At 44.8% G+C, this 26,233-nt stretch overlaps 1 protein-coding gene across 2 annotated transcripts in view; it reads right to left on the bottom strand.

The window, feature by feature from the left end:
- The window catches only part of ATP2A2 (ATPase sarcoplasmic/endoplasmic reticulum Ca2+ transporting 2), a 47,167-nt gene that overhangs the window by 9,065 nt on the left and 11,869 nt on the right, over positions 1–26,233 (bottom strand). For both annotated transcript variants that reach the window (XR_008791235.1, XM_056107240.1), the window contains exons 6-13: positions 15,234–15,314; positions 12,612–12,697; positions 10,768–11,232; positions 5,100–5,188; positions 4,275–4,377; positions 3,049–3,180; positions 569–691; positions 244–462 (exon numbers count right to left, since the gene is read on the bottom strand). Coding sequence is in view for 1 of the 2 variants with exons in the window: in XM_056107240.1 (XP_055963215.1) it covers positions 244–462; positions 569–691; positions 3,049–3,180; positions 4,275–4,377; positions 5,100–5,188; positions 10,768–11,232; positions 12,612–12,697; positions 15,234–15,314 (1,298 nt within the window). In the remaining variant the exon portion in view is untranslated. The remainder of the gene's footprint in view (positions 1–243; positions 463–568; positions 692–3,048; positions 3,181–4,274; positions 4,378–5,099; positions 5,189–10,767; positions 11,233–12,611; positions 12,698–15,233; positions 15,315–26,233) is intronic.

Below are 26,233 nucleotides of genomic sequence, written 5' to 3'. Positions count from 1 at the left end.
ACTTTACAAAAATATTTGTAAAATAACAAGAGGTCATATAAATTTTTATTTTGCTCAAATCATTACGTATTCTATTTTGCAAATAAGACAGTGGCAAACTAAATAAACTACAACGGTGATGGAGTTGGCCTGCAGAGAATAACACCTCACCTCTTTGGGACAAAAAAGACACAAGACTCATTTGGCCTTTTATGAAAGGAAACAGAGGGCAGGGTGGGGGCTGAGTCACTTTCACTAGCTAACCTCATATTTAATGAAGTTGGCAGAGTCCTCAAGGTTCATCTCTTCTCTTCTCAGTGGATTGTCATGAGTCGCCAGTGCCAGGCACCGCAGGGTGTCGCTGCCACTCCCCCATTCCCGGATGACAGACATGATCTTCTGTTTGACCCCAGGGGTCAAAGGGACTTTAGTGCTTCCAACTCGGATGTGGGTGCACCTGTCAATCACGCCCTCAGGAGCACCCTGGAAATGTAAGATTTAGATCAACAATTATTATTTACGATTTACGGGCTAGCCCAGGTTCCTAATCCTGGTAACAAATCTCAGTCACAATGTGAGCTTCACTTGCCTTCACAAACATTTTGCTCATTGATGTCCGGCTTGGTTTGTTCGGTGTACAGTAAACTGACATGGACTTTCTGTCACGTGAAAACTCGAGCGTGAATTCTTTTTTCATCAACTGTTTAATGACCTATATAAAAAGAACACATTTAGAAGTCTTATTTTTTCCTCAGATTCTGAAGCAGGTTTTATTTGAAAACTTTTTACTGAATCACTGTGAATTACAGAACTACCAAGTTATTCATGATTTTAAGGTTTACGGTGTTCCAACACTTCCCTCCACCAGTGTCCACTTCTCCCCACCAATGTTCCCAGTTTCCAACCCTCCACCCCCACCCGGCCTCTCTGTCATGCACCTTTTCTTTTTTCCTCCTAGTTTTAGGCACTGTGGTTCACAGTACTGTTCCTGATAGGCTACTGTGCACATCACTACCTCCTTTCAGCTCCTAGTCCTGGCCCAGTGACCACTTGTCCCATCACTGTCCTAGTGTTCTCTCCCCTGGCCTATCTCACCCACCTCCTCCCATAAACTTCCTACGAGGGACCAATTCTCCAGCTCTGTTTCTATTGCCTTTGGATTTTTATTCCCTACTAATGCTGCTTTATATTCCATGAGTGAAATAATTTATAATCCAATTATATGGCAATTCCATAAATTTTCCACCAATTCAACAAATATTTATTAAGCAGCTATGTCAACTGCTAGACAATTAAAAAGGGACAAGTGTTTGTCCTCATGCAACCTGTCCTCTAGTTTGGGAAAGAGACTAGAATTCAAAGTTTACTATGGAGTAAGCAATGCAGAAAAAGATTTTTGTTTTTGTGCCACACCAAATGGTGCTTAGGACTCAAGGAATCGAATCTGGGCTGGCTATGTTCAAGTCAAGTGTCCTACCTGCTGCACTATTTATTACTCTGGCCTCACAAAATATTTTCTAATGTCCATAATGGAGTCTTCTTTAACTCATGGGTTTAGAGTTTTTTGGTCTGAAATATTTGGGTAATTTGCAAATAATCTTTTTGCTACTGATTCCTGGTTTAGTTTTATTGTGACCAGTAACTTATTTCAATTCCTTTACATCTGCCAACTCTTGATTACTTTGTGGTCAAACAATACAGTCTATGGCGAATGGCCCTCATGCATCTGAAGTCGATTAAAGGATGGATTGTTCAGATCTCCCTTAATGATTCTTTTTTTTTTCCTTTCTGGGTCACACCCAGCAATGCTCAGGGGTTACTCCTGGCTTTGCACTCAGGAATTACTCCTGGTGGTACTTGGGGGACCATATGGGATGCCAGGGATCGAACCTGGGTTGGCCGCATGCAAGGCAAAACGCCCTACCCACTTTGCTATCACTCTGGCAATGATTCTTAATGATCTTCTCTGCTTGTTCTATCTATCACTGAGTAGTTAAGAGAGCACTGCTATCCAGGGCTTGCAAGACTAAACAGAGCTGGGTACTGAATCCAGATCTTCAGGAACAACACACACTCGATGGCTGCCGAGTTCGCTCTCCAGGTTACTGTATGTTCTTCAGATGGGTCACCAGAGGGCTGGAGAAATGGTTCCTGGGCCAAGCGCTTCCCTTGCATGCAGCTGACCCAGGTCGAATGCCTTCCACCACCCACTCCCCCCACAAGCATTACCAAAGTACCAGAAGTAGCCCAGTGTGGCCCAAACACCTCTTGTAAACAATTAAATATAAAGATGTTATTGAGTACATACATATAAATGAAAGACTATTCAGAGCACAAAATCATGGGAACTTTCCTAAGAGTGGATTCAAGAAAATAATTTAAAAGTAAACAGTCATTGTCACTGTCCTCCCGTTGTTCATCGATTTGCTCGAGCGGGTCCAGTAACGTCTCCATTAGAGACTTTGTGGTTACTGTGTTTGGCATATCGAATACATCACGGGTAGCTTGCCAGACTCTGCCATGCGGGCGAGATACTCTCAGTAGCTTGCCGGGCCCTCCGAGAGGGGCGGAGGAATCGAATTCGGGTCGGCCATGTTGGCTGCGTGCAAGGCAAACACCCTGCTAATGTGCTATCGCTCATACCAAAAAAAAATGAATACATAAAGACAGTTTTTTTGAGATGATTATTCTGGGGTTGGAAAAAAGGTGGGGTACTTAATGAAGTAAAAATAAAATAAATAAAGTTTTTAAGATCAAACGTTTTTCTCTGTGCTGACATTAGCAGAGACAGAAAAGTGAAAATCCAAGAGAGGAGGCAGATTTTACGCCTAAGAAAGAGCTGTTTTTGCTAGGAGCAAGGACAGCCTACTCAAAGCACCATGGAAGAAAACGGGCCTCACAGGCAGAGAGCCAGCTACTGATCACTTTCAGTCAAATAACCAGATCACTTTACCTGATGGCTACGGGGCAGGGGATACTGTGCATCTGAGAAGGGCTACAGTTGCCCATGTAAGGCGAGAGTGCATGCACCAAGGATCTAAGTGGCTATGACCAAAGGCAAATACTGACCGAGTTGCAGGCGTTTGCGCGTTCTATTTTAGAGAGACCTTTCAATTCAGTATCAAATACATTCATCTTCTCTACCAGGCAAGTGAGGGCAGTCTCCGTTGCTTCTCCAACTTTTTCATACACACCTTTTGCCTACAGATTGTAAAGACGAGAAAGTCCAAATGAGGGAAGCAGCAAACGAGTACATTTCTCTTCACTGAAATACTTTTCCTTCTCAGGAGGAAAACCTGCATTCCATTACCTTATTGTTCAACAGGCCATTTTTTATCTTACTCTAGAGGACATGATTTTAAATATCAAATTCAAAACAGATGCGAACTCATCTCCCTCAACTGCAGAAAGTCACTTCCCACTATTACTGCAAACAGAGAGTAGGATTTATATAGTAAGAACACAGAATACTATTTTTAATTCTATATTCTGGCTATTGTAAAAGCATCATACTCTGTTCCTCAGGGGTTGGAGAGATTGAGTGCTTGCCTTTCACGTAGCTGGCCCGGGGCCTGATCCCACACACTCCTCAAGCACGGCCAGGAGTGACCCCCGAGTATCAATCATTAGGGGTGACCCCCAAACAGATCAGCAGCAGAGTCCTCCGAAAGTCCTAGTCTGTTTCAAAGATATGCTACTATCCACTTAAGAACTACAGCACGTGGCTTGCAAATGCAGAGGCCCCGAGTTAAATCCCCTGAGCACTACTGGGTATAGCCTTGATTGGTCCCAACAGGAGCAGGCTTGAGCACTAAATTATCAGGCCCAGCTACAGCTACAAGGCTCCCCCCGAAAGGTAATGATGGGAGGTGGGCAGGGACAGGGAGACCCCCCAAATGTAGTTTACTTATACCTATATTTTGGCTTTCTGGGTGATGCTCCGGGGTTACTCCTGTCTCTGTACTTAGAATTACTCTCTGGAGGTGCTCGGGGAACCCTATGAGATGCCAGGGATAGAATCTGGGCTGGATGCTGCAAGGCTATTATTGCCCTACCCGCTGTGTTATTGCTCTGGCCTCTACAAAACCTATACCACTCTTAACTCGCTGAGAGGCTCATATATATATATGAAAGGCTCTTGGTTTTCTGAGTAGGTCACACCTGCCCTGACTGACAAAGATAGTCTCCTGAGAATGTCTGGAAACAGAATGAGAAACCCTTACTTTCCAAAAGGCAGGCGAGCAGGCTGGATTGGATAAAGCCAGCTCTAATTTCTGTTCCGGAAGGAGTCTTACCTCATTGTAATCCAGCGCAGAGTCATTACAAAGAGCACAAATTGTTGCCAACTCTACAAGACCATCATATTGATGACATTTCACTGGCTTATCATCTTTATGCCTATCGAAAGAGAAGATACCATGACAGTACATGTAGTCATCTCTATTGATCTTATGTAATTATGTAATACTTCCATAACATTTTTTAATCATTTGATTTTAACTACAGAATTATTTTGAGATAAACTGTTATGGACTACAGACTGCAAAGCACTGAAAACAATCTGAGTCTTGTCTCTTAGAAATCTGACAGAGATAATAAATGTGCATTTGACATTAGGAATCAATGGGTAAAAACCAGAAAAAAAAGGGAGGTGGCAGGCTTGTGTGCAACACCAACTCTACTCAGGCTTACCCCTGAAGATGTTCAGGAGACCCCAAGGGGTGCTGGGATCCAACCGGGTTGGGGGCATGAAAGACAAGTAGCTTACCTGCTGTACTGTCTCTCTGGCACCCAAAATTCAAAAATCCTTAAGTTACTAAAACAGAACCCAAAGATCTGGGTGCCACTCAAGGAGCTGGGCACATGCTTTGCACGTAACAGCCCCAGTAAACCTATAAGAAAATCTGCTTCAAATGGGAGCTAATTAAAAGGGACGAAAGCACAGGCTGTAAGTCACCATCTTCAAAGCTGTGCCTTTGACTAGTGATGCCCAGCTCCTCAGCTCAGGCCAGAGATAGAGCAGTAATCCAGTAACTGCACGGAGCCCTGCCTTATCTTTACAGACACACTGCAGGCATAAACTGCATGGATGAATTGAACCGTCAGAAGAGATTACTCACACTTCTCCAATAGGTGCGTAAGTTGACCCCGTTATTGTAAACTCATTAAGGGAGCAAGTATCACCTTCAACTTTGTCCAGGATGAACATCTAGAGAAGAGTGGGAAAAAATTTTAGAAGTCATAAAAATATGCTAGGAAAAAACCATTTCTAAGGAAAAAAGCCCACTAACTGAATCTCAGTACTGTGATATTATCCCTTATTCCCACTAGCTGCTGTTTTAGACAGCATCCACCCACTGACAGCCCGAAGAAAGCTACACCAAGGCACTAAATCGATAAGCAGCAGAAGCACCGAAGACATTAAACACAAGTTGTTAAGGTCCTGCGCCAGTCAATTCCAAAGACAATTTAAAATCTGCCAAGTCCCAAATTGCAAGTTATTGAAAATGAAGTCCTCTAATGACCTTAAAGAATAAAAGTCTAGAAAAAATAAACTTGTATTTTAGAGTTGCATAAATAATCCTGGAATAAGACAAACCGCTTCTATTCTCATGCATTTTTATTGAGGTAATAGTTCGTTTTTACTTATATTTTTGGTTTTGGGGTCACTCTTGGTTGGCAATGCTCAGGGGCCACTCCTGGCTCTGTGATCAGGAATTAATCCTGATGGTGCTCAGAGACCATATAGGATGCCAGCTGGGATCGAACCCAGGTCGGCCGTGTGCAAGACAAATGCCCTCTCCCTCTGCCTTCTCCCTCTGCCTTCCTATTGCCCCAAAAGTCCAGTTTTCTACAAAGTTCATAACTACATGTATAGAATGGGAAGTCTATAGTGCGGAATAAACCAATGTTGCCAAAATCATGCTTAGCAAGTAAGTCTTAATTTTACAGATTGAAATGATAGGAGCGAGCCTTCTTTAACATGAGGGCTGTTAAAGCATTAAAATCCTAAGCACTTTTCTTGGTTTGCTTTCTAGATACAGTTCAGATGGCCACTCTGGAAATCAAAGATTTATGTTTTATAGTAAACCAGAACTATAAAACCTTCTTTTCAAAGTATAAGGAACTGAGGTCAAAGCATGCAGCCAACTGGAGTTTAATCCCCAGTATCTCATGGTCCCCTAAGGCCACCAGGAGTTTTTTCTGACTGTGGAGCCAGGAGTAAGCCCTGAGCACTGTCAGTGTGGCCCTAAGCCATATGATCAAGTGGGTGGGAGGGAGGCCAGGGAGTATCTCAAAGGGCTGGAGTGCGTGCTTTGCATACGCTGGGGTTCCAGCCTTAATCCCCCACAAGGTAATATCACAACCAAGCACTACTGGGGACAAAGCCAGGAAGACCCCTAGGGACCTGCAAAGCGTAGCCAAAAACCTAAAAAAGAGAGCCAGGCAGATAAAATAAGCTTAAGATGAACGCTTTGCACAGAGTTCAATTCCCTGCTTATGATCAGGGCACTGGCCAGGTGCAATCCCGAAATTCCCCAGTACCCCAGCCCTGGGCCCCAGCATCAAGCCACAGGCCCAGATGGCCGAGAATCCCCAACACAAACAAAAGAAAAATCCAGATCCTGTCTTGACTACTTTACCGTGCCCAAATCTCCTGGCATATGCACACTGAGAACACGATCAAGGGGCCCCGGCTGCGGCCTGAGAGACAGCAATCCTCGAAGCACTCCAGATTACCACATGTGGCCCTGTGACACGGCCACCAGATCCCCAAAGAGGACAAAGGGAATAGGACTAAAAGAAACTAAAGATCAAGCTGTTGTTTCACAAAAAGGAAGTTATAAAATGCTAAGCTCAAGTATGAAAATCACATAATCCTTTAGTGGCCAGAGAAGTCGCAGCTGCCGCCTCAAGACCCAGCACAGCAGACACGTAGGGCCCTCCCCACCCCACCACCACCCCACCACCAAGAGCAAGCCGTAATCCTGAAAGAAGAAAACAACAACGAAAAGCCATATAACACTTAAATTTCTTTCCAGAGCACTACAAGACAACACAAAATCAACTCATCTCTATTTTAAAGTAATGTTTTTGGACTATATGCTTGTTACAGTGTATTTTGGGGGAGGGTTTGCTCAGGGGACCATATGGGATGCAAGCTCTGACCCAGGTCAGCTACATGCCAGGGAAGTGCCTTAACTGCTGTACTATCTCTCCAGCACAGCGTCTACTTTTAAACTGCAAGTTTCATTTCCAAGGTAGACTCAGATCTTAAATAAACCTTGAATTTAACAATAGAACAATACAATCTAAAATACATGACAACATCTTTAAGAGATCCCTATTATTACTATTACTATTATTATTATTTTTGTGGGGCACAGAGAGCAGTACTCAGGCATCATACGCAGTACCAGGGAATCAAATCCAAGTTGGCTGTGTACCAAGCAAGCCCATTTCTTTACTGCCTGCATTCTCTCTTGCCCTTAAAGTTTTTACAGATAAAAATATAATAGAAGAAAATTGGAATCACTTCTACAAGACCCATGTTCAAAGTTACATGCAATAAGATCACCAATTTTTAATGTTTTCTGACAAGATACTTAAAAAAAAAGAAAAAAGAAAAAAAAAAGAAAGTTTTGGGAATAGGGGAGTAATACCACAGGTACCTGCTCTGCATGAGGCTGGCAGTGCCCAACAGGAGGGCTCTGACACAGAGTCAGGAATAGGTTCTGACACTGCTGGGTGTATCCTCAAAATAACTTTTTTTTTCCTTTTTGGGTCACACCAAATGTGTGACCCAAAAAGGAATGCACAGGAATTACTCCTGGTTCATGCACTCAGGAATTACTCCTGGCGGTGCTCAGGGCACCATATGGGATGCTGGGAATTGAACCCAGGTCGGCTGCATGCAAGGCAAACGCCCTACCCGCTGTGCTATTGCTCCAACCCCAAAATAACTTTTTTTGAAAGTGGAGGGCAAAACTTTTGCCTCACATGCACTGATCTGGGTTTTATCCTCCAGCACTATATATGGTCTCCTGAGCAAAAACCAAAACTAAGCATCAAGGAGGTTTGTCAAAAGCATCTTTTTAACGAGGAGACCAAGAACGGGAGAAGTTATACTTGGGGCTATAGACTTGTTTTCCAGGGTGTGCGGTGTGGATTTGCTTAAGGAACTGTGTCATGAAGTGCCGGGGAGCAAACCCAGGCATCCCACAAAAATGCATGTGCTCAGCCCACTGGGCTCTCTTTGGCCCTGTGGTCAGTTATTAAATGGGAAAGGACGAGGTCTAACTACCAATCTTCCTGACAGGAGAAAGCCCTGAGCACTGCTGTGTGTGGTCCAAAAACCAAAACACAAAAGTATAACTTTACCTTTCATTTTAAGTTGTGAAAACATGTTATAGCTGTCAAATTCTTATTTCTAAAATGATTCAAGTAAACTCCCAGGTGAAAAAAAAATTATATTAAGTAGTGTCAAAGCAAATGGCATTATTTTCATTCCATCTGTTTGACATTGAAGGTGCTCAGGGGCCATATAGGATGACAGCTGGGATTGAACCCAGGTCGGCCACGTGCAAGACAAATGCCCTCTCCCTCTGCCTTTCTATTGCCCCAGAAATTCAGTTTTCTACAAGGTTCATCACTACATGAATAGAATGGGAAGTCTATAGTGTGGAATAAACCAATGTTACCAAAATAATGGGCTGGGCGTTTGCCTCACAAGCGGCCAACATGGCCGACCCGAGTTCGATTCCTCCGCCCCTCTCGGAGAGCCCGGCAAGCTACCGAGAGTATCTCGCCCGCAAGGCAGAGCCTGGCAAGCTCCCCGTGACGTATTCGATATGCCAGACACAGTAACAACAAGTCTCATGATGGAGATGTTACTGGGCCGACTCGAGCAAATCGATGAACAACGGGAGGACAGTGACCAAAATAATACAGATAAATCATTCTTAGCAAGTAATTGTTGATTTTACAGATTAAATGACAGGAGAGAGCCTTCTTTAACGTGAAGATTAGGGAACTGAGGTCAAAGCATGCAGCCAATCCGAGTTTGATCCCCAGCATCTCATGGTCCCCTAATGCCACCAGGAGTTTTTTTCTGAGTGTAGAGCCAGGAGCAATCCTTAGGACTGCCAGTGTGGCCCTAAGCCACATAATCAAGTGGCTATAGCACTGTAGCACTGTCCTCCCTGTCATTCATCATTTGCTCGAGCGGGCACCAGTAACGTCTCCATTGTGAGACTTCTTGTTACTATTTTTTTTTAGCATATCGAATACGTCACGGGGAGCTTGCCAGGCTCTGTCGTGTGGGCGGGATACTCTTGGTAGCTTGCTGGGCTCTCGGAGAGGGGCGGAGGAGTCAAACCCGGGTCGTCCACGTGCAAGGCAAATGCCCTACCCTCTGTGCTATCGCTCCAGCCCATTCAAGTGGCTACAGAAAGTGAAATGTGGGAGAGGGTAAGAGTACAGGGTTTAAGGTGCTTGCTCTGCACGTGGTTCTCACGGTTAATTCCCGGCAATACATGACCCCTGATCACCACCAGGAACAACTCCCCAGAGGCCCCCACCCCCATGGGTAAAATTGGGTCCATGACAGAGTACCCAATATTCTAATTCTAACCTGCATTACCAGTATCTAAAAATTCATTTGGGCATTTTACAATAAGTAGCCAAGCAAGTAAACCATTTAAGGAACTCTGTGATGAAAATATCCTTAAATCAAGGGCAGTTATGTAATAAATACCACTGCAAGAACCCTCCCTCAGTATAAAGATTAGCATCAGCGGTGCTCAGAGCCTACTCCTAGCCCTGCATTCAGGGATCACTCTAGGCAGGGCTCGGGGGACCATGTATGGTGCTGGGGATCCAACTGAGAACGGCAGGTCCAAAGCAACAGCCCTACCCAGTCTAAGTTTCTCTGGCCCACAAAACCAATTTTTATTGCGATTTCTGTTTTATTCTTAGTTTGAAATCTAATTTGATGTCAATCTTGAAATTAAAATTTAAAAAGTAGTTTTAAGGGGCAAAAGAGAGAATGTGTACAGTGGTTAGGGTGCTTGCCTTGCACACGGTCCTGAGTCTGCCAGGAGTGATTCCTGAGTGCAGATCCGGGAGCGACCCCCGGGAACTGCCGGTTACGGTCCAAAAAAAAAAAAACAATTTTAAAAATTCCTTTGAAGGATAAGAAATAACCTATGGCTTCAGGCATATTTCCTTAAACTGGTCAACCCCATTTGTTTAAAGCACCAAAAATGTGACTGGAAGATACACGGTAGTATACACATTTTCTAGTAGAAGGACTGGGTTTGATCTTTTTGGGCAGGGAGGCTGGGGGGTGGGGCTGGGGGCGTGGGCGGCACATCCAGTGGTGCTCAAGGATCACGCTAGCAGTGCTTGCAGGCCTGTATGGGATGCTGCAGATCAAAACAGGCTGGCCACTTGCAAATTAAGTGCCCTACCACTGTACCAGGTTTCATCCTTGGCACCAGAAGATCCCAACACCTACCTGGAGTAGCCTGCTTAGCCAAGGATCACCAGATGTGACCTCCAGACAAAGCACATGAAATGATACGAGTTTGGGGGGCTGTTTTTGGTTTAGTGTGGTGGTGGCTATTGTGGTCACTGAGCCAGCACTGGGAATCAAACGCAGGGCCTCACACATGCCAGCACTTGTGATGTGTTCCGCCACTGGAGCCATACTCCTGGTCCTCAGACAAAGGCTACGACTGTATGAGGACATGGGCTCAGACGAGCAGCTACACAGGGAAGACTTACCCTGCAGACCGACATCTGGTTTGTCGTAAGAGTACCAGTCTTATCTGAGCAGATGACGGAAGTACAACCAAGAGTTTCCACGGAAGGGAGACTGCGAACAATCGCATTTTTCTTTGCCATTCTTCGAGTTCCCAGAGCAAGGCAGGTGGTGATGACGGCAGGCAGTCCTTCGGGAATGGCCGCTACGGCCAGGGCCACAGCGATTTTGAAGTAGTAAATAGCGCCTCTGATCCAGGAGCCGCCGTGAACCGGGTCATTGAAGTGGCCGATGTTTATGATCCAGACGGCAATGCAAATGAGGGAGATGACTTTGGACAGCTGCTCCCCGAACTCATCCAGTTTCTGCTGGAGGGGTGTTCTCTCCTGTTCTGTGGCCACCATCTCATCCCGAATCTTGCCGATTTCAGTGTTAACCCCGGTTGCCACCACCACGCCCATGGCTTTGCCGGCAGCAATGTTTGTCCCCTGAAGGAGAGAATTGTTTTAGTGTATAAACAGCACACCCAACAAGTACGGACTGGCAAGCGCCAGTTTATCACCATCCAGTTACTGGAGTACCCGGCTGCTTCAGCACCTTCTACTGTGTCTTCCTGCAGCCAGTACTAGAGCACCCAGTCGTTTCAGAGCCTTTTATTGGGTCTTCCTGTGGCAGCTATTCGGGCAACCAGTCATACAACTTCCACAATGACTAGAAGCTCAGGTAGGCAACATGGCACAGCTCTCCCTGAGTCTCACTTCTTGTGGCACCCACTCTCCGAAGCAGCTCTACACTGACCCGTCTGAAATTCCAACCACAGTCAGACTAGCTCTGGGCCGAAGCTGGGCTCCCCACCCACCCACCCACCTTAGCAAGGATGGAATCCTGGTTAAGCAAGCAAGGCAGTCACTTTATCCTTGACCCCCAACCTGGAGCACTGCTCTCCAACCCTCTGATGTCCCCAATTTTTCAAGCCATTTACAACTCCCAACCCTAAACGTTATCCCATCTCTGATTCCAACCCTCGGGGGGAGCAGAGTGCTGTGAATTAAACCCAGGATCTCCCCATACTGAGTCACGTCTCCAGCCCCTCAAGCTCTACCTTTTATTGAGGAGGTGCCACACTCGGCAGTGCTCAGGGGGTCATATGGGAAGTCGAGGATTGAACCCGAGGACTGAACACGAAGCACCTTCCGGCTCTACGATCTTCCTGGCCCCTTGACCACTGCTACTGTTATTGTCCTGAATTACCATAGGAGGTTAAGTCCTCATACTAAATCACAAACACCTACCAAATGAATTATCTTATATCTTAAAGTTCCACATAAGCAAGACATATAAATGTCCCAACTATTTCAAAAAAATTTTACGAAAAAAAAATTAATAAACCTTAGACCTTAGGATCTTGTTTAATACCACCTGTTTTATGTCAGGGGATACACTAGAAGGGAAACAGGAGGATGCCCTAAGCACCATTGGGCGTGGCCCCAAAACAAAAGAAAAAACCTTCGAAAGCTTGCCAACTGAAAGAAAAGACCTCACATTCAACTATTATATATAATTAGTGTATCTTACACCTCACACAGGCCGCACACTAAAGTCTGACTATTTAAAGTAATGACAGGGGAAAAAAAAAAATCAGACTTAACTTCGAGACTATCTCCAAATAAAAATATATTTAACACATTTTTTAGAGGGTCAGAGCGATAGTGCAGTGAACAAGGTGCCTGCCTTGCATGTGGCCAACCAGGGTTTGATTGCCAGCACCCCAGTTGGTCCCCCGAGCCCTGCAAGGAGGGACTCCTGAGTGTGGAGTGACTGGGAATGGGCCCCCAAAACAAAACAGAACAAATAATAAATTTCTTACAGAGAAGAGCATGTTCTTTTTGTCCTGGTTGACAGCACGTGGATCAGGGACAGGGTCAGTGTGCTTGATGACGGAGACTGATTCACCTGGTCGGGAAAGACAATGGTCAGATCTATGCAAGGACACCTGGGACGACACACTGACCCCATGCCACTGCGGCTCTCACAGAGCCAACAAGATGAACAGGAAAATTTAGCAATACAATTGAATTTCAGAGCAAAGAAAGCTCAGAAAGGAAGATATTTAATTACCTTAATTTCTTTTATAATTAACTCCTCAAATTTTTTTATTTATAGCTATCACTTGATATACTGTGACCATATTGTGTATCCGTTGCATGCTTAGTATACTCATATATTTGCTTTGAGGGCCGGAGCGATAGTATGGCAGGTAGGGCACTTGCCTTGCACATGACATATCTGGGTTAATTCCCTGACATACAAGGGTCTCCCGAGCACTGCCAGGAGTAATTCCTGAGTGCAGGGGCCACTCAAGCATCACTGGTGGCCCAAAAGTAAAACAAAAAGAGTCTATTTACTTTTAGTCGATAATAGAGATACATTATATGAATAATGATTATTAGCTGGAAATTTGCTTTACTAATGCCAAATAGCAAAATTAATGGTTTTCTTTCCCATCATGCTTGGCAACTTGGCAGTGAGTGCTCAGGACTCAGGACTCGTGACTCTGCACACAAGGATCACTGCTGGCAGGCTTCAGGGACCATGAAGTGCCAGGGATAGAACCAGAGTTGGCTGCATGCAAGGCAAGTATCTACCAGCTGTACTGCAGCCTCGGTTTGTTTTAAATTTACATAGTAAATATATGGGTGTGACCCACTAGCTAAGAAAAGAAGAGAAAAACTTGAGCTTTTGTAAGATTACAGAGGCTTTGAGAAAAAAGCCAAATTGCTACAAACTGTTATTTTTTTGATGGGGGGGCTTACTCCTGGTGGGCTTGGGGCACTATATTGGGTGCCAGGGATTGAACCCAAATCAGCTGTGTACAAGACAAGCTCCCTATTTACTCTGTCCTTTTTTAAAGTGAAACCTTCAAACTCCATGTATGGGGGTCAGGTGGGGGAAGAGAGGAATGATGCTAATTGATATTTCATTAAAAAATAACTATCGGAGGGGGTATGGTGCCACCAGCAGGTCAATTTGTACCTGTGAGGCGAGTGCATCAGCAGCCTCATGGCGCCTTCTGACTTCCAGATACCCCAAAATTGCTGCTGTGCCTTTGGCCGGACCCCAAAAACTTGGGGCAAAGTTTACCAAGAAAGTAAACGGCCAAAAGTTAGGTATGTGGGAAACACACCCACAAACCACCTCCGGCTCAGCTATATATAATTGGAAGCAAGGCCTCTTTGGTTCCTGATTGAACTGCTTAATGGCCATGATGGCCATGATCCCAGAGACGGAGAAACGAATCTCGGAACCCAGCGGCTTTAGGTAGAAATGCGTCCGGTCCCTGCAGTAGGCTACCAGTGCTGGGCCAACCCAGGTGGGAATAGGTTTCGTGCCTTGGCCTGTTCCCCCTGGCAGCCCAGTGGCCGCCATCCTTCAGAGGCCACTGGATAGTCACATTTGGGCCCCCAGTGACGAGACATTCTTCAGAGGCCACTGGATAGTCACATTTGGGCCCCCAGTGAGGAGCCGGGCCTGTCCTCCCCACCCCAACGAGACCCCAAGTCATTGCCCACAAATGGCCTCTCTGGCTCCTGATCCAGCTGCTTAACGGCCATGATCCCAGAGACTCAGAAACAAATCTCAAAACCCAGTGGCTTTTGGCAGAAATGCATCCGGATCCCACAGTACATTATTGTCGCCGGGCCACCCCAGGGAAGAAAGGCTGTTGTCCCTCCGCCTGCTCCCTCTTGGCGGCTTGGTGGCCATCATCCTCCAGAGGCCACTGGACAGTCAGGCTTGGGCTGCAGTGACTAAACTTGTTGGGCCTCACGGGATGGGGTGGAGCTGGGCCTGTCCTCCCCAACCCAACGAGACCCCAAGTCATCGCCCACAAACGGCCTCTCTGGCTCCTGATCAAGCTGCTCAACGGCCATGATCCCAGACTCAGGAGCAGATCTCGAAACCCAGTGGCTTCTGGCAGAAATCCCTCCAGATTTAAGTGTTAAAATTTCGGAATTTCAAAACCACATGGCCTTACTGCAGCCACACGACATCATATGTTATTCATAACCAGCAATAGAACACAAATTGTCTATTGTTGCCTTTTCAGCAGATCTGATTGTTGGGGTAAAATCTCAAATAATGGTGGGTCTGGTGTCGAAATATTGAATGTGATCAAAGTAGAGAGAGAGTAATGTGGAAATCATCTGCCCCACAGGTAGGGGGAGGGTGTGGGATGGGGGTATACTGGGGTTTTTGGTGGTGGAGAATGGGCACTGGTGAAGGTACGGGTGTTTCATTGTATGACCGAGACTTAGACCCAAAAGCTTTGTAACTGTTCTCACGGTGATTCAATAAATAAAATTATAAAAAATGAAAAAAAAAACTATCGGGAAAAGGATCCCTACTGTAAACCTTAAAGGGAAGAGTTACAGACAGACAGTGAGTTCTCAGGCTTCAGGAGATCAGAGTCCTTCCAATGCACGCTGTTTACCTGTGAGGATGGACTGATCAACTCTTAGAGTAGTAGATTTGATTGAAGTTAATCTGATATCAGCAGGAACTTTGTCACCAACTAATTGGGGAGAAAAAAAGCAACTAAAGTTAACAAATTTTTATAACTGTTCCACAAAGATGAATTTGTTTCCAAACAAAACACAATACTAAAACAAAATAAAAGTAATCTGTTGAAATAAGCAAAATAAACAACTTTTTTGAGGGGGAAGGCCACAGTAACAGAAAAGTTTATTGGAAAGCAGAAGGGAAAAGCAAAGAAATTCTCCAGCCAGGGAGGAACTTAGTATAGAACCAAGTTTGCAAGATAATCAACAATGAATCTTGCTAGGTATGAGATTTGAATCACACACCCCTACTCGCACAATATGGTGAGGGCATTGAGCCATATAATCTCAATTTTATTTCCATAGAGACCTTTAAGAACTACCATTTTTAATTTTGATTAGGTAAGGGTTCACCTTGGAGACCTGCTGTGGATATGGGTACGGCCCAGCGCGAGATTTGCACCCTCTCCCCCGGATTTTCAAGGGCCAGCAAGAGCACGCAGGACGCTGCCGAAACTGCAAGGCTTTCCAAGCTGGAGCGCTAGCACAGCGGTAGAGTGTTTGCATTGCGCGCAGCCAGCCCGGTCAAGCTGGGTTCGATTCCTCCACCCCTCTCGGAGAGCCCGGCAAGCTACCGAGAGTATCTCACTACCCGTGACGTATTCAATATGCCAAACACAGTAACAAGTCTCAAAATGGAGACGTTACTGGGCCTGCTCGAGCAAATCGATGAACAACAGAAGAACAGATAAGGGTTCAAACTTAGGGCCTCACACATGTAAGGTAAGTGTTCCACTACTGACCTATGTCCCGTCCCTAGCTGAAGAGATAAACTTCTTTTATCAAATTGACATGCAGGATTTGAGAAAATGAACCACATTTGCAAAGATATATGAAACAAGGACTTTGGTATTGGGGTCATATCCATCAATGCTCAGGAGACCATATGCAGTACTGGGGGTCAAAAAGGCATGTGTTTCAGCTCACTGAGCTGTTTCTCGGATTCCTAGAAACAAGCCTATTAAAACTCCAGTTTTAGTAAGTGCAAAAAAGAAACGAAAATCAGAGGCACAAACCCTCTGGTCCAACAATCAGGTATATATAAGCAGAGATAGTGAGAATTCTGTCGGCACACTAATGAGGGCAGACTGAACAATGCCACTGATACACAATACAATACTCATAGTTCACTGTTTAATTCACTTACTCTTCCAAACTTTGAGACTACTCCACATAAACTACAATCAAGAAAAAACGGCTACCGAAGTCTCTGGAGAACAATTTGGTAACGTATTTACCCTATAAATTCCACCACCAGTACCCTATTAATTCCAACAGAAAGAATTTATTCTAAAGTTATGGCCACATAATATGTGGTTACAGAATTTGCTAACAAAATAAGTCAACACTCCTACATACTAAAGTGAAAATTTCCTCTAGGATATACTGTATATTAAGGAAAAAAAGTCGAAGTGCGAATCATCTATATGGTTGTATCAGCATAGATACATCTCATCTATATACGGTCACCAACCACTTATCGCAACTGATGCCTGGAAAGGTGATAGAACAAACTGCTAACATTCAGCAGCTGCAGAAGGTGGAGGGAGACTTTTTACCTTGTGCCCTTTGTACCTTGCAAAATTCAAACGATCAAATTATGAAATAAACAAACCTCTTGCATAATCTCTAGAAGATCTGTGAAGTATGTATATGTATGTTTTTATGTGTTCCTGGCAGCACAGTTTCTAGAAAAGTAAGCCCTGAACACCGCCCCCTTTCACAAAGAATAGTTTGCTTTTGTGGTTTTTAAACTACAGTTTGCAAAACAACTCTATAGGTGTGGGGCTGGAAAGACAGTACAGCAGGTAAGGCTCCTGCTGTGTACGCTGCCAGCAGTTAATCTCGGAGCACAGAGCCAGGAGTATGCCCTGAAAGCTGAGTGTGGGTGGTCCCACCATCAAAATGAAAAGCAACCCTGTGGCCTAAGCAACAGGAAATGCGGTCACAGGATGTAACAGACTGTCAATATATAATCTCTCGAGGCAAAGATCATCCCGAGCCTGACTGCAGGGACACACTAAGGTGAAACTCCTGCTGGAAATGGAAAGGCTTATGCAATGAACAGCAATATTCAAACTGAGTAAACCAGAACCTTTCACTGTAATTGTTCATACATACTGTAATGAAGCCACCACTAAAGTTGAAAGCTTTAGTGACCTACACAGCTAAAATGCCATAATTAAAATAAAAATTAAAAATGTGGGGCTGGAGCAATAGTACAACAGATAAGGCTTTTTTGCCTGGCTCATGGCCGACACAGGTTCGATCCCCAGCCCAGAGCCCACCAGGATAATTCCTGAGTGCAGAGCCAGGAGTACCCTCTAAGCATTGCCAGGTGTGACCTAAAAAAGTTTTTTTGTTTTTAAAATTATTTCTTAAAAAAAGAACTGATACATGCTTATTATAATTAATGTGACTCTACATGCCCTGGAACATGGAAAAAACATCATCACCATGCACACGTGCAGGTGGCTTGGAAGTGGCTCAGTTCCCCGCCTTGTAAGCACGAAGACTGTTAGTCTGCCCCTGGTGCCTCCACATGCGCTGAGAGCAGTGAGCTCCCACAGCTTTGCCGTGTTCCTCGCACTAGCGATTCCACTTCTAGGCAACTGTCCCCACAAACACAAAACATCAATCTAAAAAGATATGTGCACACCTGTTTCCCTGCAGCTTTGTACAACAGCCAGAATAAGAAAGCAACGCAAATGTCCAACAACAGATGAATAAAGGTGTCATATATATACATAACACAATGTTATGTAGCCACAAGAAATATAAAGCCATGTAGTCTGCAACAATTTGGATGGAATTGCAGGATATTTAAAGCTAGAGGCAAATGAATGGATATAGCATCCCTAAGGAAAAAGAAATCTTTATTTTTCTTGAAAAAAAAATATGTTAGGGATCTAACCCAGGCCTTTCACATGCATAAATGAGCTGCAGTACTGTCCTTCAGTCACCCACCGGACCTAGGAAAAAAAAAATTTGGAGGGCTTTTTTGAGTCATACCCAGAGATGCTCAAGGCTTGCTCCTACCTCTGCATTCAGGAATTACTCCGGGTGGTGCTCAAGGGACCATATGGGATGCTGGGGACTGAACCCGCGTTGGCCGTGTGCAAAGCCAACACCCTTCTCGCTGTACTATCGCTCCAGCCCCAGGAATCCATCTTTATGGCCTTTCCCGCACTAAAAAACTAAATGCATGTGCTCTGCATGCAAGAGTCCTATGTTCAACTTGGCACCACAGTCAAAAGCAGACCCCGAACACTGCTAGCTGTCTGTGGCCCCAGATCCAAAGCCAAAACCACAAATCCTGACATATTCCAGTATTCTCCTAGCTAGATAGACCTCACATCGGTTACACCAATTCATGCCCTCCCTTCAGACAAAAAACTCATGCTAGAAAATAAAAGGAGGCTTGCATAGGAACTTTCATTAACAGGAAGCTTGTGTGATGGCGACACTTATTGGGGCATTCACTGAGTGAAAGTCCCCAGGAAATGAAGATTCAGCTCACACTTGGGGCTTCTGCACGCGGGAGTACTCAGCATGCTCTGACGATTGTTCCCGGAGGTATTTCCTTGACAGGGAACGTCAATGCCCTCAAGCAAGCGGGAGTGGAAAATTCTCACTCTTGCCAAAAGGATGTTGGGCAATTTTTTCCCTTTATCCTCCCCAAATTTTCCCAATGTCTTTTGGGTTCAATAGACTAATAATTAAACAATAAACTGTTTAAAAATATGTATACCTCCAAACTGTTGAAGACTGGACATTATTCAGGGCTGGAGCTAAAATACAGCAGGTAAGGTGCTTGCCTTGCACACAGCCAGCCGCCCTGGGTCCAACTGCCCACACCCTGAGCCCACCAGTACAAGATTCCTGAGTGCAGAGCAAAGAGTAGCTCCTGGGCAGCACCCAGGTATGCCTAAAACAATGAAAACAAAAAAAGTGACATTTTCCAAATTCAACTCCTGGCTCCTAAGTCTGACCTGCTATGAGAATATACATTTACTCAGAACAAAATCCCCAGCGTCTGTCTATTCTGGGCTAAGGTTATCAAGAATAAAAGTTGGCTGAAGGAATTACTCTGCCCATTTCAGAACTGAACACAGGCTTTACCTTAAAGCCTAGGAATTGGGGCCAGGGATGTGAGCGCCAAGGGCCAGTCTGCTAGCTCCATCCGGGGAGGCTGGGTCAGACCCCCAGAGCCCAGGGTTGAGCAGCCTCTCCCTGGGTGCGCCCGACAAAACCAGCTCATCTAGGAATGTTACACAACCCTGACATGTCAAGAATATTGTGCCTTTTTTGGTTGTTTGTGCCACACCTGAGTGCTTGGGGGGACCATATGGGGTGCTGGGGATCAAACCTGAACCACATGCAATGCAAATACCCACTGAAATATTGCTCTGGCCTTGTGCCTTTTTTCCCCGTTTTCACTTTTTGGGTCACACTCGGCAATGTTCAAGTTCCCTGTCGGTGTTCAGGGGACCATATGGGATGCCAGGGATTGAACCTGGGTCAGCTATGGAAGGCAAATGCTCTTCCCACTGTGCTCTGGCCCTGCCCCCATGTGTCTCAAGTTAAAAATTAAATATTCGGTTTAAATCACCATTTTCCAGAAAAACTTTGTGAATGGCTCATACAGAAAGGAAGAAAATATCTAATTTACCGTGACAAATTGCAAAGTTAGTCAGATATTGTAAAAGAGAAAAATACATAGATCAGAAACGACCTCCCGAGTACCTCCACTGTTCGGTATTTTTCTAGGAAAATGCTAGCCACAATAGAAATCAACCTAAATTAAACATTCAACTATGACTCAAACATTTTCATCTGTTCAAATCTGAGTCATAACTTTTGCTCCCTGAGAAATCACTCTTGTCTAATACAAACTCTCTCCTAGAAGCCATGATAGGGTTAGGGAAACATGCAGGCTCTTGAATCCGGTTCAATCCCTGGCACCACACAGTGCCCCCCCACCCATACTATCTGCTTACCTCTGGGTGAGCAGGGAATACACACCAATCTGCCATAATGTAGTCTGCTGGTGGTGTATATAACCTTTGGTGAAATTTTTAAGGATACAATTTTTTTTAAATTTTTATTAGTGAAACACCATGAGGTACAGAAGTAGACTTACAAATTTTTGTGCTTGGGTTTCAGTTATACAATGATCGAGTACCCATCCCTCCACCAGTGCCTGTTCTCCACCACCACTAATTCCAGTATCCCTCCCACCCCCCAACCCCCCCATCCCACCCTGGCTTTGTGGCAGGGCATTCCCTTTTGTTCTCTCTCTCTCTTTAAGGATTCAAACTAATTACCTTTATCATTCTTTAGGTTAAAGACCCTTTTGTTTTTGGCCAGCAGTGCTTAGAGGATCATATGAAGTACCCTACCCATTGTACTCTTCCCCTAGCCCAGATTATGATCTTTAAATTGCTTCTTTCTACTAAACCTGAGAAAGTTTTTGCATTTTGGGTATTTGGTTTTGTTTTGAATCAAACCTGGCTGTACTCAGGGTATACTCCTGGTGGGGTTCAGGGGACCATCTGGGGGTTGAACACAGGTCAGCTTGTATACAAGGAGAGCACTCAACCCACTGTACACTCTTTCTGGCCCCAGGTTTTATTCTTTTAAGCAAGGTTAAATACTTCCCATGAGCCAACTCTACTAGCATCACTTCCACTAACAAGAGCAGAGGCCTCTGTTTTCGTAACTGCACACAGGTTTGCATACCAAAGAGCCATCAAAATTAGAATTTGAAAATAATGACATGAACAGGGGGCGGAGGAGATAATACAGCTAGTAAGGTGCTTCCTTTGCACATGACGGACCTGGATTTGATTCCTGGCACCCCACAGGGTCCCCCAAGACCACCAGGAGTGATTTCACATTTTCATTCAGATCTGTAAGCCTTGGAACACTAGAGAAACACGCTGACCAGACCACACGGTTTCTCCTCCCTCTTCCCAGAGCTCTGCTCGCAACCAGGAAAATGAACGGCCAGGTCTTTCTGCTCCTCCCTGAGTCATGGAAGGAGGGAGGTGACTCCAGGAAACAGGAAATGGCAGCGCCATGCAAGTCAGGTCAGGTGTCAAGATCAACTGGTCCATCGTGTCTTAGCTACCCTGACAATGCTGAATAGAAGAGCAGCTGAAGTGTCAACTAGCTGTGCTCTAGTCCCTGACTGGTCTTACGTGATTTGTTCTTTAGCTTAGACACAAGTTCTGAGGGTTAAGAACTTGCATCTTAGGAGCCAGAGAGATAGTACAGTGGGTGAGGCACTTACATGGTTGACCCAGGTTCCATCCCCGGCCACGGTGCTCTTTTTTGATCGTGTCTAGAATCAAACCCAGGGCCTCACATATCCACAGCATGTAGTTTGACCAATAAGCCACATCCCAAACCTCCTCACATTTTTTTTTAAGTGGGTGCAGCTTAAAAATTGTCTAAGTGCCAAGGATCACACACTGGGCTGCCAGGCGTAGTGGGGAATTCTCCGTCAGTGGGTGTGCTTGCTGACTGTACAGTTAGGCTCCCTCCAACAGATTTCTGAAAGCAAAGTAAGGACACCTGGATCCATAGGCCCGGGGAATTATGGCCACATATCTGAACTGGTAACTTCCATGGCTGTCTTGCTGATGATATTGCTTGCAGTGCCAGAGACAGAATTCAGACCTTATGCAGTATGCACTTTACTGCTAAGCCATGTCCGACGTCCTAACTTAGTAGACTTGCATTGCTAGAAAACTCCTTAGAACTCCAGGGGGCTCGAAGATGATTCAGCAGCTCCAAGTACCACCTTGCAAGTAAGAGTCTACGAGGTCAGTTCCCAGCACCATCTGCCCACCTGGGCCAAGCACAGTCCCAAAGTTCTGCTGACTAGGATACCCCTTCCCTTATGCACCACAACAGAGTATGGTCCCTGTGACCACAGGTGCGAGCACTACAGCCAGAAACTGCAAGAGTTCCACAATTAGAGACACCCAGTGAACACACACCACCAGTCACTGCAACAGCGGCAGAAAAGGGGAAGCGGAACATCAACAGGGCCTACTTACTCCGGGGCTGAAAGACACCTCCCATAGCCACTGCCTGCCATGCGCTAGGCCTCAGATCTCCAGGGCCTGAGCACAACACCATAACCACAAGTAACACACCATCAGCCGAGCATGGCTCTTGCTGCATGGCCAGATGGCGCAGTGGTGGGAGCCGAGCGGGCAGGTCCGCACAGTGCCAGGGTTAAGCCCACAGGCCTGTAAACACAGCACGTGCTTTCCCAACCCAAGCCACCTCCCCTGCCCAAGAATATTTGGTAACCAATCCTGAAATTTTGACACTACTACTGCTGACATTCTTCAACTTAGGAAATATACACTCAGTTTCCTCTGAAGTTAGGGAAAAGATGATCTCATTTCTATCATTTACATAAAATATGATTTGTTTCAAAGAGTACTGTAGAAGTCACCTGAAAATATATGACATATCTTATTATGTACATACACGTGAATTTCTGTCACCCTAGTGGTACTTGGGGCTTACTCCTTGCTCTGCCTGTACTCATAACCGCAAGAGGTGCCAACAACAGAGCCGTCGGCCACGCACAAGGTCCCTCATCTGAGGATATTTATGTCCTTATTTATTAATTCATCAACTCGGAGTTACCAAGAGACATGAAATTTGTTTTAAACAATCTTAGAAATAGTGGCCTTGAAAAGTCAATACCCCCCACCCCGACATAAATTCTGAAATCTTTTATGATTATCATAGCTCAATTCACTTTGATAATATTAGCCAAACAAAAGGGAAAGCTTGGAAACAGATACTGTGGCTGGAGAGTAGTACAGGTGTTAAGATAGAAAAATCAATGCTTATTTATCATAAAAATTATAACCTGATTTTACTACCCTGCATTTTATTCCATTCAGAGAAAAGTTTTCCTTACATAAAACAACTGTGGCTCCCAAGAGGAACCCATGCAGCTCTCTCCTCATCCTTACTCGCCAAATCAATTCTACTAAGCTCATGCATTCTAGGTATTTCTAAGGTTGTGTGTGTGTGTGTGTGTGTGTATTTTCTTTTTGGGTCACACCCAGCGATGCACAGGGGTTACTCCTGGATCTGCACTCAGGAATCATCCCTGGCAGTGCTCAGGGGACCATATAGGATGCTGGGAATCGAACCTGGGCTGGCTGCATGCACTCCAGCCCTAAGGTATTTCTAAGGTTTACAGAAAGCATTTACCATGCATGCTCACACAGTTATCTCCTTTTATTTTGTGGGCCTGCCTTTATACTCCTGCTCCGGCCCCCAACAGGTAATCAACATCCAAAATTCAACTCACTCTCCATTCCCTCAAAAAAACAAACCAAAACAAAACTACCATTTCTAGCCTAGCCTTCCTTCGGCAAATTCAGCAGAGGGCTGGCTGGGGAGCCACTGTCTTGGACATGAGGTCCTATATTAGATCCCCAGTTTCCTGGAAAGAAAACCGCCCAAAGATTCAATTTCCATAATAAAGGTCAGGAGAACTGTCCTATCGGATGTTTCTAAAAGCTACAGTGAGGAATCTGAGCAGCTCACTGAGGCAACCTGAGGCGTACTCCTGGATCTCCCCCTCCTTTGCCTCTTACATTTGTTTCAGTAAACTTCTCCAAATAAAATGGTTTACTTCACGAAAAGAAAAGAATCTTAGCAGCCAAAGTTAGGAGAAGGCACTACGGCTCTAGCGCCAGTATTGTCGCACTGTCCTCCGACTGTTCATCGATTTGTTCGAGCAGGCACCAGTAACATCTCACATCAAATTGTGAGGCTTGTTCCCGTTTTTGGCATATCAAATACGTCATGGGGAGTTTGCCAGGCTTTGCCGTGAGGGCAAGATACTCTCAGTAGCTTGCCGGGCTCTACAAGAGAGGCGGAGGAATCGAACCCAGGTCAGCTGCATGCAAGGCAAACGCCCTACCTGCTGTGCTACCACTCCAGCCCTAGCGCCAGTATTAAGTGGTCTTAAGAGAAAGTAAGAGAAAAGAATAAAGATGGCTCCAACTGGTTTGAGTTAACTAGGCAGTAAGCTAACAAAGCAATGATAGAGCAATCCAGAATTCAGTGAAAAAGATAAAACCATCCTCTTGAAGAGAAAACGAGCTGGAAGATGCCTAAATGATCGAGATCAGTTTCGAGACTGTTCCCTGCGTTCTACTGACAGGAACTAAGAAGAATCTTACACACATACTCAAGTAGTATCATCTGTAATCACATCTTACAGAGATGTTTGTGAAACACAAATGGTTTCCTGATGTTTCTTTCCTTAGTAATTATCACCTAAAAGAGAAATCCTGCCAGTATTTATGTTGGGGCCAGACCTATGGCAGTGCTCAGGGCTCTTCCTGGTAGGGTTCAGAGGAAGTGTTGGGATAGAACTGGACTGTAACTCTGGCCATCTGCCAGCGTGAGTCTATATCCCCCCCACCATCTACATCCCGTAGCCCTTAGTTAGCAAAAGCTGTCAGGCTTCGATCTCAATCGAGTCTCATTTCTCAAACTACAGTAAGAGTTAAGTGTAGGTTCAAGTCTGTTTAAGTGTCCCTGGATGATGTGCACTCTCCTTAATACTGTTCACAAACTCTTAATATTTTCTTTGGGGAGTATGTGGATAGGTGGCAGAGGGGCATAGTAGGGCACTTGGTCTTGGGCACTTTGGTGGCAAAGATGTTAGGTAACTTCATGCACCAAAACCATAAACTTCAATATAATTGTAACCACATTAACTTACCACAAATTTTAAAAATATTTTCTTCATTACTGATGCTGTCCTTGTTACCTCTTGACTTCACAATTAATACAGATTACCTGTCTAGTCTTCCTTCCCCATTCTAACCTACTTTCATTTTTTTTTTTTTGATTGATAGGGCCACATCTAGCAATGCTCAGGGGGTTTCCCTGGCTCTGCACTCAGGTGCTTGGGGGACCATATGGGATGCTAGGAATCAAACCCAGGTTGGCAGCATGCAAAGTAAATGCCCGAGCTGCTGTATTATCACTTCACCCCCAAATTCTGACCTACTTTGTACATCACATTGAAATTCCCTTCCTAACCCATTTTTCTTACTTTTAATAACTAGACAAAAATCTAAGATCTATAAATAGTACTAATTTCCTGATTTTAATAATTGTTTTGGATTTATGTAAGAGAATATCCTTCATTTTTTTAAATAAGCACAAGTATTTAGTAGTAATCATACCTGGAATTTACTCTCAAGATACTCAGTGTGAAAAAAAATTAATGTGTGAATGTACAGCTACAGACTGAAAGAGAACACTTTTGTAAAAAAAATACATATTTGGAGAATGTGAACAGTGAATATGAGAAATCCTTATGCTTTTATGAATTTTGCCCCTGAACTTAAGAGAAACCCCAGTGGCAAGGGCAGGAGTGATATCACAGAGCTCTAAGTACTTGTCTCACATGTGGCTGCCCAGCCTTGGTCCCGACACCGCATTCCCCAAACACCACACAAGGCATGCATAAGCCCTAAGCACTGCCAGGTCTGGCCCAACAAAAAAACACCTTGGTAGTCAAAACACTGCTCCTTCCTGTGGTTAATATGTTTTTTGTCAGCACTCCTGGCGGTGCTCGGGAAAGCACGTGACAGCAGGGATCTAACCAGGTCCCCGTGCAAGCACGCCTGCCATCCAGCCCTTTGGGCCATCACCAATTTTCAGTCATAAAGTTACCCTAATTATCAACCTAATTCGGTAGTTATGACTTAACATTTGTGGCAAGAACCAAAACAATAAAGAAAGGTGCATGGTCACTGACTGGTATTCTAACAAACTGCTCACAACTGCCAAATCAAGATTAAGTTCA

Source organism: Sorex fumeus, unplaced genomic scaffold (genome assembly GCF_029834395.1).
Source record: "Sorex fumeus unplaced genomic scaffold, SorFum_2.1 ptg000155l, whole genome shotgun sequence".
In the NCBI taxonomy this organism is placed as follows: Eukaryota; Metazoa; Chordata; class Mammalia; order Eulipotyphla; family Soricidae; genus Sorex; species Sorex fumeus.
Note: the sequence above shows the minus strand (reverse complement) of the source record. Positions and strands in the feature narration are given on the sequence as shown.